Here is a 14,302-nt window from a genome sequence, read left to right as displayed (position 1 = left end):
TGCGTCTACAGGATGACGCTCCAGCTGCTGGAGAGCTGCGACGATCAGTGTGTGAGACGGTGCATCACCGAGGCACATTTGACTCATTTGCTGTGCTATGATCTTGGTATATGAGCAAACGATAAGGTGTGAAACCAAAACGGCGTCACACAGCGCAGATGGCCAATGTTGACTTCACGGGCCTCCGGGACGAACAGCTTTCAGTCACACTGGACCTTGTCGGAGCCCATTGGCGATGAGAGACAGAGCGCCCGCCCGACGCCCCATACATATGGACACGCACGTGATATATGTACATGTATGTAAAGCCCTCGATGCGCACTGATGCATGACCACACACACACACACACACACACACACGGAGAGGGAACCCTCCCCCTTGGCAGCCGCTTGTTTTACGAGATTGATTTACAACTCTCGGCCACCAGTGGTTCGACACCTCGGTTTCCCCCGGCGAGCCGCTGCAGCCGCGGCCTCGGCACGGCCGGTTGGTAAATATTCATTGGCCGTAGGAATGAGACCGCGGCTGCACCGGTGCATCACCGCAGTCAGGTGGCGCGGCGCCGTGTCCACAAGTGCCCGTCTGTCCGTCGGCCTCCAGCGCATCACCGCGCATCCCCCGCGGGGCCCCCAGTGTTGTGCATTGCGTGACCGAAATAACCTCGTATGAAAAATGCATCTGCTCTTTGTGCATCAACTCACAGGATGGATCCCCGTCCTCCCTCCGACTGACAGCAGGCTAATAGCTCTGGCTTTCTTCCAGTGGCCAGCCAGTGATGGGAAGACGTCACATGAGGGAGGAAGGGGGGAACAAATGGAGAGAGGGCGGGCAATAAGGAATCAAGTAGTTAAGCAACATGAATTCTGAGCAGAAACCCAGCAGCTCCTTTTTGCACGTTCGTGCCACAGCCGGGCCGCCCGGACACTAACTGTGTGTGACACCTTTGAAGGCGATCGCAGAGTTGGAGGCCGCCCGGATGTGACTTGCATGTGCTACGGTGGTTGTGTCTCTTCGCCGAGGAGCCGCTGTTGAGCGTGGTGAATGCGTGATGGGGGGGGGGGGCCCAAGGGTACGTGCTTTGTTTGGACAATTCCGTCACTCCCTGCAAAACAGTACCCGGGCGCGCAGAGGAGGTATATCGCACTCATCTGAGGCGAATGGGCAGTCAAGTGTTTTTTTCTCCTATTCACTGCGAGGCAGGGGGAAATGAGCAATGAGGACGGGTGTGAGCGTTCGAGTGACAGTAATAGTTTGAGGAGAAGCTTCAAGTCACTGCAGCCACCGGAGCGCGCACGTTCCTGTTCGCCGTCCATCGCTAAAATAAGAAAAAAAAAACAGCGTGCGTCGCCTCGGCTGGCCTTTCAGGAATCAACGGTCGTCAGTCAGGGAATGACTCACGTGGGTGCATCCTTTGACCCCAAGTGAAGAAAGTGGGTTTGAATTGGGGAAGGTGAACCTGCAGGCGGAGCCGACGCTCAACCAGCGCAACGTCCTCCCGCATCTTCACTTCCCCCCCGGGGCTGAGGAGTAATCTTGATCAGGTGCCAATCACCGGCCCTGACTTCATTAGGGGTTAAATAGCAGAACTCTCAATTTCCCCTCTCTTACTATACATTGACAGTGCATTTTCAGATCCAGGTGACCACATCGTGGCCGCTGGTTCTCTGCAGCAGTGAGTGCGTGGCCTCTATAAACGGGGGACGTGAAAAGGCCGATGCCTGATCAGTTACTAGCCCAAATGGGATTCCTCTCAAGAACAGATGTTCCTCCTCTGAAGGAGAAGAAGTGCAGGGCATTATTCCGACGGGTCAAAATACCCCGACGGTTGACAGACAGTCCCTCTGTCCCTTTTTGTTCAGTTTTGATAAGAAGATTATAACCCTGGGACAGTCGAGGCCTCTCAGCGGGGCCACCGCCTCGTACGTGGCCTCCGCCCCTCCGCCTGATCGCTCCCTTGTGAGCCAGTTTAGGGGGATTAGCGCGGCTCTCGACTGGACTCGTCCTCCGCAGAAACCCCTCGGTGAACCTCCGCTCCGACGCGGAAGCTCACCTTCGGGCCTTACCGGGGATTATTAGCGTGCACCCAGTCTGAGGCCTTTTCAGAAGGCGGCGGGACGCTGTGAGGACGAGCTCGAGGCGCGCGGCGGTCGGCCCGCTCGGAGTGTTCCAAAGCACCGCTTCAGCCTGTGGAGGAAGTAGCAACGGAACGACCAAAACAAAAGAGCAACTTTCAATTCCAGTCAGGCTTTGTTGTTATTCTCTTTGCTCACTCTTGGCTTCTTCTTTTTTTTTCTCTCTCTCTCAAGTGGATTCTTCCCTTCCCGATGTTGACGTCAGCATTGGGCCATCATTGATCAGCACTCTGCAGGAGCACGTCAGGTAGATTGAATCACCCGACCCCGCCGTGTGGTCCCTCAGCGTCCGTTCAGGACGTTCAGACGGGCGCGCGTCTACTGCTCCTTATCCAATGCTGAGACGGAGCCGGAGCTGGAGCTGTGAACGCTGAGCGAGGGGATGCGAGCCCTCCCTCGCGACACCACACACAGCTCACATGCACCAGTCGCTCATACTCAAATCACCATTATTACTATTAGTAATTGTTAACATTGATTATTTAGATTTGTTTCGAAAAATGAATTGCAATCTGACGGAGAGACTAAAGAAGAACGCGGGATTAGATCGGAGTCAGGTGAGGCTCTCTGGATGTGTGACATTTAAAAGAAGAATGAATTCATCCTCAGAGATTAGATCCTGGCTCCTTGAAAGATCTCCACCTACACATGACAGATACACACATTTTTCTCCCTTACCTCTGGATAAGGGAGGTAAGGGAGGGAGCTAGATTGAAGCCTCTCTTTAATATATGTATGTATGTGTATATATATATATATATATATATATATATATTGTTGGTGTTTACAAATACTGCCAATGTACAACAAACCCTGTTCAGCTTCAAAGCCCATGTAAAATTCATGCTCATGCTTAAAACATAAACTGAGCGGGGCATCAGCGGCTCATAAGAAGACAGCATGTTGTAATTATGGATTTAGGCTTTGAGTTCCGCCGAAGCCTGTTTATATACTGTACATGCTCACCGAGAATGATCACACAATCGAGGACACCATCGTGATTCCTAGATGACTCACACTTAGGGACTCATGACTATGCAGTTGTAATAAGGGGAATCAAGAGAAGGCGGCGGAGGCCTCTCGCTCCTCTTTTTTTAATAATTCAGATTCATGCAACGATTATCTAATCCTTCAGTAAATCTTCCTCAGGTCTGTTTGTTTTATTCATGCGAGCTGCCTGTTACGCAGGCACATGGATGTGTGGTGGTGACACCTCCGACGTCCCAAATGCAGCTCCTCATGTGATACAGTATGTGTTGCTCCTCTGTCTCTGCAGCAGGAAACGTCGATTCATGTCTTCATTTTCATATTTTAATGGAATATCTACACGCGTCTACCCCATTCAGATGAAAAAACCCTTAGCTCGATAGCACCAGAGGCGCCGGTGGGCAGGTGATACCTGTGTGACAGACAAACACACGGGAGCGGCATCGATCTTCTGGGTTCAACTGGGTTGACTTCTGCTGCGGATCACTCCTCTTCTCTTTATGCGTCTCGATCGCGGCAGCCATATATTAAGGACGATAAACAACTAATCAATTTCTCCCCTCGACCAAATCCAGCACCGGGAGAGAGCAACGAGCGGGGCCTCCATTCATCGCTGTCAAAAACTCCAGCTGAGGACCCGTCACCACAGCGCAGAGGACGACACCGAGCAGCCGCACGTCCGTCGACATCACATCACTTGAGCCTGAAACATTTCACTTTGTTTCCAATTCTCATTTTTTATTTCTCTCTCCCCTGCATGACGACGGCGCCCACAAACCAGACTCCCACCCGCTGCCCGGCCGGCGTGGCGCGACAGAAGCGGCAGCTGTGCACTTCTTGCCAGCGACGGTCACCAAAGTCAGCAGAAGCATGGCTGCCAGCAGTGTCATCGATTTCCGCCGAGGCGCTGAGGTACGTCAAGCCTGGACGCGCTCCCGGGTCGCAGCTCAACGGCTCGGCGCCTGTGTGGCGCCCTCTCCGGTCTCTGTTTCACAGCAGACTGAACCGGGGAGGCCCGATGCCAGATCGCCTCCCTGAGGCCCTGCTGAAGCCAGAATCTCCACCAAATTCAGGCGTGGCAATTTCACAGGGTTAACGCCGATGCCACAGGTGGCGCTTTCTTATTGGACGGGTTGAGAAGTGTCCCACAGCATATTCCTCAGTTCATTCGTCTCTCAGCGCCGGCTTAACGCAGCCCCCCCCCCCCACGTCTTGCCTGGCTCATTGTTGTGCTTGGGACAGCGATTACTCGAGGGGCTATGGATTAATCAGACTGCGGAGAGCACATTGATCTTCAGTCCAATCCATTCTCGCATTGGCTCCTGCGTCGATGGGGGGGGGGGCAATATAACAAAATCGATCCCGTAAGGTCAGGGGGTTCCCATTTGGGACACATGTTATAATTGAGGCGACATGTTACAAGGAAACATCGAGTATGACACGCGCCGGACAGTAAACATGCGCTTCACAGAAGAACTTCAGCTCTTATGATGAAATGTCTTCAATGTAAACATCGATGATGAAAAAAATAAACATTTGAAAAGACAACAGTAGGGAGCGGAAGACAGACTCATTTTTCTAGTTTGACAAACTACCCCCCCCCCAAAAAAATACAAATAGAAATAGAGAATAGTCACAGCCATTAATCACCATCTGAGTAGCAGCTTAATATGAATCCAACTCTAACTTTTCAGGAGCCGTCCACTTTATTTTCAGTTATTAACGCCACAGTCTGCATTATAATGGGTCTTTGATGTGAACCACACAAGTAGACAGTGATTAATTGCTGAGGAAAACAACCCCACCGTGACTCTGCAAGAGAAGCTAAGCAGACGTAAAGGTGGAATATATATATATATGTACAATTCTTTTATTGACTGGTCTCAAGTTACCCCTCGCACAATCTTGCACAATCACACCGGTGATTGTATATACGGTCCAGTATACTGGACTGTATCTACTGGACGATATATACTGGAGCATATATACTGGATCTTTGTCTGGACTGTATTTACTGGAGAGTATATAATGGACTGTATATAATGGACCATATTCACTGCACTGTATATACTGGACTGTATATAATGGACCATATTCACTGCACTGTATATACTGGACAGTATATACTAGAATGTATATACTGGACCTTAGATCCTGGTAAGTACATACTCAAGCATATATATACTGGACCGTAAATACGGACATTATATACTGGACCGTATATGCTGGACAGTATATACTCGAGTGTAAATACTGGACAGTATATACTTGGATCGTTAATTCTGGGGCGACCAGTCGTGCAGCAACAATAGTGCTATATTCGATTCCTCACACGGTGACGCAGGGTGAACGGTGGCTGCAGACAGACAAGTGTGAATGTATACGAGTTGGAAAATCAAAATGGCAATGTATGCACTTGTAGGGGCATTAGCATATTGATGAGAAACTGTTTTGAGACAGAAACATGCACACGTATATGAATGAATGAATGACTGTGTGTGTGTGTGTGTGTGTGTGTGTGTGTGTGCGTGTGTGTGTGTGTGTGCCCTCAGGAACTTCTGTTCAACTGTATGCCGTGTTGTTCAGAGTTGAGGGAGATGCCGAGTGAACGTTCTGCAGAAAAACCTCCTGGATTGTTTTCCCGTCAAAGCCGAGTTATTTAGTCAAGGCTCTTCATCTCGGAATCAAGATCCATGGCAACAACCACAATGGTGCGTGCCACCGCAATCCCCCTCGGCAGAATTCAGCATCAGGTAAACACATCGAATCCTCGACCTGTTTTTTTTTTTTTTTTTTTATATCTAGCCTTTGAACGTGCCTTCCGAAATTACATCCAGAACGGTGTCTGAGGGCGCGGGCGGACGCTTCCCTGCGTCTTGTCGTGACACTGGATCTAAAGGGTGACACGACGTGGAAGGCCTGGTGGGTGAGCACAAGCAAAGAGCCAGTGCAGGTCTTTCAGGAGGCTATCGTCTCACATTCCTCCAGGAAGGATGACGCCTCCTTTCCCTGCCTGAACCTCAACACTGTTGAGGAGGAGGAACATGAAACATCCTGAAAGGCTTGGGTGTGACTGACACCCCTCCCCCTCTTTGTCTTCCCCACTCCAATTAGTTGGGTGACAGGTGCGTGTGGAGAAACTAGGCGATCAATTACCATCCCCTCTCTTCTCCATCTGTCCTCGTGTCTTCATCACGCTCTGCCCCTCACCTCTTCCTTTTCCAGTACTCTTAATTGATGGTCTTTTCTCCTTCCCTTCTTTTTTTCTCTTAGCCATTTCTTACTCCATTCATACCTTGCCGAGCGCCTCATTGTCTCCTCAGATCACCCTCTCCTCTCTCGGTGTCGCTGCAGCAGGCGTACAGTCGGGGGTGACGCGGGGAGAAGACGAGGGAGCATGTCACCGGGAACCGTGAGGCTTCCTTCCTCTCCCGCCCAGACACGCCGAGCGAAATCACCGCCACTTGCGCCGCTTGCAATGGAGAAGTCCCAGTAAATGCTGCCCAGGATTCCCCTTTGTCTCACTGAGGCGGCAAAATGGAAGCGGCACTTCTTCGTCTGTTTATTTGTCAGACACGAGAGTCAAACTCATCTGGAAAATCTGCAGGTATCCTGGGTTATTTCGAACACTGATGTCACTGCAGGTTTCAGGGTGGCTCGTCTCCACGCGATGTTTAATGGTGGAAGTTTGCCACCTGCTGGAAATAATCACCAGCTTCTCTGGTGTCCTTGATCAAACCTCTGAAAGAAAGAAAGAAAAGAAAAATACTTATCTTCCCCCCTCTGACATTTAGCTCTGCCAAATGTCCACAAAAAACATTTCTTTCTGTTAAGGTCAAAAGTTGAATTCTTGACGCGCGACTACAAGGATCAAATTAAAAAGCTCCAAAATGTCCACCAACTATCCCAACCATCCTATCAGTTTTGAGTTGGGTTCAGGTTGAAAAAAAACAAACCCCATTCAGTTTCACTAACTCTCATGCAAGAGATCATCTTTCAGATACTCAGGCTTTAAGCCATGAGCAATACACGGAATCCCTGCAAGACGCAGAGGCAACAACGACAACAACTATTTCAACTCTCGCAATAGAATGAATTACAGGATCAATTTTTTATAAATTGTAAATTTTAAGCTAAATCAATGAATTAACAAGAACCCCGTAAAGATGATTAGGAGATATTCAATTCCCGGGAACACAGACAAACACGTCGTTCAAGTCTGACATGAAGATGTGCGGTGTGGAGGGCATGGACATCAGCAGGCATTTGATGAAAAACTGACATATGAAAGATTTATATGTTCTGATACATGTCAGGAGATCAACACATACAAGTTATGACATAATATGTTGACAGGGTAGGTTCAAACTGACGGAACCAATAGCAACAATAATTCGACCAGATATACAAAATAAAAATTGGGTGAGACGCCCACAGTCATGACGTGACATCTTGGTTATTTAAAGTTCATTGATAAATGTCACTTGGAGTAATTGCAACAATAAAAATTCAAGGGTATGCTTCTTTGAAAAAAAAAAAGTCCTTTAGCTGATCCATCATGACTAATGCTCTGGTGTCCTTGATCTTCATCATGCTTTAAGTAAAAAAGAAATTCATTGGTGTTCAATCATATCTCCATTACTGAAACTTTCATTAAAAATACACTTGGCCAGACGACAGTGTCAATTAAAATCTTTTCTTGGGATTTAAATTCTTAGTGTGTCACGTACCCAATTCCATTGTATAAAAAAAAACAAAAACAAAAAACAGCCACGGTTTTCCTTTTTGAATGTGTCATGGCACCATTTATTTATTAAAGTTATGCATTACCTTCCAACTTGATCATTGTACAGTATATGTTGAACTTCATGACATTGTTAGATTATCAGGCAGGCGGATCAGAATCGCCAACAGTAGCAGAAAGAAGCAGCATCTCTGTCAGAAGCTAATACAGAAGGAACACGACCGCTCCTCGCAGAAGGGGGGGGGGGGGGCACGAGACCCAAAGGCAGATGAAAAAAGGATGACATATAGATAGCATGAAAGCCACTGGGCTGTGAGAAAAAGAAGGGGGGAAAAAGGACGACACCTGTAGTGTTCAAAGGGAAAAGAAGGGGAAGTCAAAACACTCCTCTCAGTGAGGAGGAGGAGGAAGGAAACACAACAGGACCAGATCAGAGCCTTCAGACTCTTCATTCTAGTTAACACCACACCTCTTAACACAGTTTCAAGAGTTTCAACACAATGGGATCTATCCATCGCCAGTGCAACTCTGGCCTCTATCAGTCTGAATATATTCCTGCCGTTCCGTCAGGACTACGCTCGCTCGCCGAGCGTGCAGCTCGTGCGCCGGCGTGCGCTCAACACTCACACTAAACCCTTCAGTGTGACTGAAGCAGGAAAAGAGCAGCCAAAAAGGGTAACACCATGGCCAAAAGCATGCAAGCAATGTGGAAACACTTAAAAAAAAATGAAAAGAAAAGAAAGAAAATAAATACATCTTGGGATAAAAAAAATCTTAATACATTATCTTAAAATTTTCCTTTTCTTGTTTTGTGTTTCATATATATATATTCTAAACACACATCTTTGTACATTTTGGTATAAGTTCTCTTTCTTGCAGGGAGTTCAGGGGGAAAACGAGTGTTAGATGGTCGAGGGGTGAGGTTTCTTGGGGGCAATCCCACCTCCCTGATTGCCTTGTGCTGATAAGAGGGGAACACGGCTCCACAAAGACACTTCCTCCCTTCAAATGCTTCTGCTCCACTCAGTCTCTCGTTCTCTGTGGCAACCGCAGGTGACGGCGGTGGGGGGGGGGGGGAGGGGGGGGACTCAGCAGTGAGAGGACAAGCTTATAGGAGGTCCAGAAAGTCCAGGACACAAGAAGTAGGAACAGACTACAAGTCGGTTACTTTCTCTTTGGGACCAGAGCCAAGAGCTGCGGCGTTTGACTTCCACTATCTCTTATCTGGGGGGAAAAGACAGAAATGAAAGTGTAATATCAGACAATGGAAGGAGACAGGAAGTGATTCATAGGTTGATGGTCTAGTGATTCGTGTTGACAGCAAGCATCGATCGAGATACCTTTGTTTCCATCCGTGTCTGCTGCTGACCTCTCTGGCCTTTGGCGTATTAGATTATTATACTTGGCCTCAACCTCCTGCAGGGAAAAAAAACAATTTGCGGTGAGATCATGCAGTAAAAATGATCACTATATTATCATAACGTGTGTGTGTGTGTGTGTGTGTGTGTGTGTGTGTTGAGGAGCTGAAAATGGAAATAAATGCCAGATACCTTCAGATAGTTTAGGTTGGACTGGAGGTTTCTGAGGTGAGACAGGACTTGTCTGCTGAACGAGGAGAGGCTGCCGGCCTGTGACGTCGAAGAAAACCTCAAGTTGATGCCGGAGTCCGTGGCGCAGCCTTGTGAGGTGCTCAGCTGCTTCCCTGTGGTTGATGCCAAGATGTCGTCATCCGTGCTGCTCTCCCCTGGGCCACCGTAACCCTCCAGGACCAGGTATCCTGCTGAGAAAATCAAACAAAGCCATTTAAAACTGAGGATCAGGAGAGGACAGAGAGCACAGATCAAACTGAACCGTACGAATGTGACGCAGTTCAGTCTATTTCAATCTACGGTGCAGCGTCGAGGCCCCGGGCTCACCATAGTCGTCGGGGGAGTCGAAGAAGCCCGTGTCCCCGGAGCCCAGGTCCTGAGCTAGGTCCTCTGTCTGTGTGCTGCCCTTCTCCGAGCCGTTGTGGACCATCACGCGAGCGCGGCTGTCGATGGGGGTCCGCAGAGAGGTAGTCCTGAGGAGACGAGCCCCCGTGGAGCGTTTGGTTTGCTCTGCGGCCTCCTGGGACATCAGCTGCGTCACCAACACCTGCTTTAACGCCGCCACTGAAGGACAGGCGAGGGATCCAGGTGAGTGATTTTTAACAAGACAATTATTAAAATACGTTGGTCGATTCACTGTCGTCCGTTGTGCTTACATGTTTTCAGTGCTTCGTCTGCTCTGGAGGGAAACACGTTAAACGAGTCTCCTTCTCTGCCATCTTCGCCCACTTGGTAAGGAAGCTCTGGGTCCACGAACCCTTCCTCCACCTCCTCTTCCTCTGCCTTCGACCTCTCAAACGGATTATTACCAGGTAGAGAGCTCTGTGTCGCGCCTCTAGGGGCTGGACTGCTCTCTTTATCTACAGAGGCATAATTACAGAGGAGTCAGCATTAGAGACACACAGTTGAGAAGGATAGAATATTTATGTCAAAAGGAAGAACATTTTTCCTCCCCGTGAACAACTAACAAGGTACACAAAGTAACATGTGGCTCCGGTTACCGGTGGACTGGGTGCTGCCGGTGGACGTGCGGTCTGCATCTCTACTCAGCCTTGAAACACCCGCGGGGATGATCTCCACGTCGTCTCTCTCCCCACTGTCACACAAGCGACACCTCAGGTTAGTAACAAGCTCGGACCCTGAGAAACGTCTCATCTAATCAAATGAGAAAAGGTGATGAACTACGTACTCGCTCTGAGGTAACGGTATGATGCTGTGAGGTTTGACTTTCATGGCATCGGCTCTCTGAACGATCAGACGCTGCCACCTTTTTTGCAAGGGGAATAAGAATGTCATTAATTCAACTTTACAACTGGAACAATAAAAAACATTAAATGAATCAATCAAAAGAGAATATATCTCACGTTCTCTGATCTGAGACTGTGGGCGCCATCAGCTCGTAGATCTGGGCGCCGTTGTCTGACATGGAAAGCACGAAAAAGGACTTGTTGTCTGGCAGAGAAAAGGCGGACAGAAGGTTTGGGGGGAGATTAATCAGTATTATTCTGCAATTCATGCATGGAGACACTGATTTCCTCACACGGAATCATCAGGCTGTATTTTTAGCAATTTCAAGAGCAAGAATGGGATGATGTCTGGAAAGAGACTGGGTGTTAACTGACCTGTGGCCACGGAGCGCACCAGCACAGTGTTGAGTTTGATGATGGGGCTGAATATGTGTTTGGTATCGGCGGTGCCTGCCAGGTTTTTGCAGTGACACTTGAGGATCAAACGCTCGTCCTGTTTCTGGAGAAGAACCAGGATGTCCTCCAGGAGGAGAGTGTACAGTTCTGAAAGGAGACAAGAGGGGGACACTTTTATTTACTGTCAAACACGGGCAGGAGTCAACTGGAGTCACATAATGTACTCCATTAGCTGCTTGCCAATAATTAAACTCTTATTAATCAGTGAATACAAACCAATTGTCTTGTCCTTGTTCACTTTCCATGACAGCGGCCCCTCGTGCACCATCGTTCTCTTGGTTAGATCCAGGTTCTGATGAATGAGGGGAGAGGAAAATACGTTTTTGAGTCATTTCCATTTAGCCATACTTATTTTTACCTGGCAGATATTTTTTTAAAAAGTGAGTACGCCTTAGCTGGAACTAAAAAGTTCCGTGTAGACAACCACCTTTAGCTCCAGGATCATGGGGTTGTCCGTCTGCTTTAGAGAGGAGAGGTCCAGTCTTCTCTGATAGTCCTCCAGCCTCTGGAGGAAGGATGGAGAGACACAGAGACGGAAGAAAGAGGATAAGTTAGAACTTTTTTAAAGGAAGCCGCTGCCTGGGGAGTAGAGAAGGACTTAGGATGAGACTTAAGGCGATGTAGAGAAAAGTGGAGAGGATGGCATAAAATGGAAAGAAGAATTGAAAAAGATTTTTTTTAAAAATCAATAAAAACCAAACCTGCTTGTCCTCAGATTCCTTCACAGCCTGGTTGACGTGATTGAGAATCTTCCTACAACAGTCTGCCGCCTGCTTCACTTTGTCCTTCTCCACCGTGTTGTCTGAAAGACATTACAACATCAGATGAGAAGTGCGGCCTACTCAGTTATCCAGGGGGGCTGTCCGGCAAATTGATATTTCCTCCCTCCATTAACAAACCATCATTCGCAAAAAATTATGATGAAGCAGGGGGGCATTATGATCCTATAATAGCCGGTTATACTTTATCATTAGAGCATCCTCTCTGTGTGAGACCCGAACCCCAGACTAAAATGATGGACCAAATAATGGGCGATACATTTCCTAAAATGTGCACTACCGCCCCAGGACCATTAGAAATGATGATCTCTCCATTTGTCAGTGTAATTCTCTAATGGTCGGCCTGTAACCACACAGAAACGTGCTCAAGACTTCATTTGGTTCATTTTTATCCACTTATCTTCCATCTCAAGAGTTGATTTCCATTTCCGTCAACAGTATTATATTACATTCTGATTTAAAAAAAATCCAAACAAGGTATTATTATCCTTGTATTTTGCATCCCCATTGTTCCTCGCAAAATGAGTAAACTAAATTCCAAATTCAAATGACAGCCTCCACGGATCTCGTTGTTTTGAGGATCACAGGACAATAAAGGTACTGTAGTTGAGGAGGTAACATGCAGAGGTACATCAACATCAACCATCAGACTGGATGTGTTCCAGTGATCCACCCAGCATGTGAACTGGACTGTAGACAAACGGAAGTGTCACTAGTCAGGTTAAAGAAACTGTATTCAAAGATAAAGAGAATAAATATAACAGCGGTTTGAAACGGTCCCGTTTAAAAAAGCAGTTCAAATTTTCTCTCTTCAGTTTCTCTCCCAAAATGAATCACTCATTCACTAATTTGAGAGCGAGTGGAACAGACTTTGAAGTGTCTGGATGCGACTGCAGGAGAGGGATTGGGTTTTTCTACCTGTATGAATAATTTTTTTTTTCATGAATGCACAAATCTATCCCGCGGCCCTGCCTATAGGCATGTTGATGTTTTTTATTAAGTTTTATTAAGGCTTCATTTCAAATGTATCCACCGTAAAGCCAAACCGACAGTAAGTAAAAAAAAAAAAAAAAATGAGAAACAAAACATAAACGACAATCCTGAAACAGATTTTTTTAGAATTGTGACCATGGTTCACACTTTTTGTACTAAAAAAAAAGGAACATGTGAGTTTCATCTGGAGAGCAAATAATATAAAGGTGACACAATTTCTATATAACCTCAAACCTAGTTTGGGATTTCTGTACTGAAAGTTCTTACACTGATATGACTGCTAAGCTGGCATGAGCTAATGTCAGCCAATATATTGATCATAACGGTTTATCGTGTTCTCATGTGTCACTGTTTGCCGTGAATCACACGAGTCTGACAAGTTCTACTGTTATTCAACATGACTAATAATTCATTCAATAATCCAATTTAAAAGACAGGACGTGGTTAACATAAGGACTTAATGTCTGCACAGTGGTTCATGAGGCAGCGGCACAGCACCTGTGTACTTGGAGATGTTTTCCAGTAGAAGAGGGTACTTAGTCAGCCGCTGCATCTCCACAGGAATGATGTCTTTGAGCTGCAGTCTGCGGCACAGTCGGTTGCTCTCTGCCTCCTGCAAAGCAATAAAAAGATTAGAAGTTACACTATAACGGTAAAAAAAAGGGATTATTAGACTAAATGAGGCAAGGGTTTACTTAAGAGAAGGGACATTCCGGTCAAATCTTTTGAATAGGACAGATCCAAACGTTTCGGTTTAACTCAGTCCAGCAGCTACCGAAAACCATTTTTCATCTACTATTATCAGTCGAAACGACAATTATCCGCAATTTGCCCGCGTGATGTCAGTACCTGGATGAACGAAGTGAACCTGGAGTCTTTCTTCTGCTTGGTCTTGATGATCTCCAGAGCAAACGGCTGGTTACTGCAGAACGTCCCCACCGCCTGCTTGATCTTCTCCTCCTCCCCACCGCTGAACTGGAACCATCCGACCCGAGACAGGACAGAGCAGAGCAGAGACGGACAGGGGCAGAGACATCAGACACTTAGTCGATCTGGGTCAGGGGGCTAGTTGCCATGGAAATGCCAAGTAGTTAACCATTATAATGAGCAGTTACTCCCAGAAGGGGGGCCGAGCTTAAGTCCTCATAGCAGCGACAGCTTAAGTTTAAATGTGGACTAGATCGATGCTCAGACCCTCAGGGATCCGCCTACCCTACTTATCCCCCATGGAGACGTTTCAGACGTGGCTGCCAACTGATATGTGGCTACCTCACGTCTAATGTATCACATGATATTTAGATGCAAAGATGTCAGTCAGATCTGGGGCAACGTCTGACACAGACATTTACTGGATGATGGGTTCCCAATTAATTT

At 47.2% G+C, this 14,302-nt stretch overlaps 1 protein-coding gene and 1 long non-coding RNA gene across 9 annotated transcripts in view; one reads left to right on the top strand and one right to left on the bottom strand.

Annotated features, from left to right (window-relative positions):
- Nucleotides 1–2,304: 2,304 nt before the first annotated feature.
- Nucleotides 2,305–6,578, top strand: LOC118299014. The gene is made up of 5 exons (XR_004789736.2): nucleotides 2,305–2,380; nucleotides 3,696–4,032; nucleotides 5,673–5,873; nucleotides 5,958–6,245; nucleotides 6,444–6,578. It is a non-coding gene; the product is annotated as an uncharacterized LOC118299014 (long non-coding RNA).
- A 1,318-nt stretch (nucleotides 6,579–7,896) lies between these two features.
- The window catches only part of arhgef12a (Rho guanine nucleotide exchange factor (GEF) 12a), a 35,368-nt gene continuing 28,962 nt past the window's right edge, over nucleotides 7,897–14,302 (bottom strand). For 6 of the 8 annotated variants that reach the window (XM_035622322.2, XM_035622330.2, XM_035622323.2 and 3 more), the window contains 14 exons: nucleotides 13,778–13,903; nucleotides 13,427–13,541; nucleotides 11,858–11,958; nucleotides 11,584–11,661; nucleotides 11,373–11,448; nucleotides 11,076–11,243; nucleotides 10,818–10,905; nucleotides 10,643–10,720; nucleotides 10,455–10,549; nucleotides 10,110–10,313; nucleotides 9,781–10,017; nucleotides 9,415–9,644; nucleotides 9,205–9,280; nucleotides 7,897–9,088 (listed from right to left, as the gene is read on the bottom strand). In XM_035622322.2, the coding sequence (XP_035478215.1) occupies nucleotides 9,078–9,088; nucleotides 9,205–9,280; nucleotides 9,415–9,644; nucleotides 9,781–10,017; nucleotides 10,110–10,313; nucleotides 10,455–10,549; nucleotides 10,643–10,720; nucleotides 10,818–10,905; nucleotides 11,076–11,243; nucleotides 11,373–11,448; nucleotides 11,584–11,661; nucleotides 11,858–11,958; nucleotides 13,427–13,541; nucleotides 13,778–13,903 (1,683 nt within the window). In that variant the 3' untranslated portion in view covers nucleotides 7,897–9,077. The remainder of the gene's footprint in view (nucleotides 9,089–9,204; nucleotides 9,281–9,414; nucleotides 9,645–9,780; nucleotides 10,018–10,109; nucleotides 10,314–10,454; nucleotides 10,550–10,642; nucleotides 10,721–10,817; nucleotides 10,906–11,075; nucleotides 11,244–11,372; nucleotides 11,449–11,583; nucleotides 11,662–11,857; nucleotides 11,959–13,426; nucleotides 13,542–13,777; nucleotides 13,904–14,302) is intronic. The other 2 variants (XM_035622326.2, XM_035622324.2) reach the window with 1 other exon arrangement.

This window comes from Scophthalmus maximus, chromosome 11, assembly GCF_022379125.1.
Source record: "Scophthalmus maximus strain ysfricsl-2021 chromosome 11, ASM2237912v1, whole genome shotgun sequence".
NCBI classification, from domain to species: domain Eukaryota; kingdom Metazoa; phylum Chordata; class Actinopteri; order Pleuronectiformes; family Scophthalmidae; genus Scophthalmus; species Scophthalmus maximus.
This window is presented reverse-complemented; position numbering and strand designations above follow the sequence as displayed.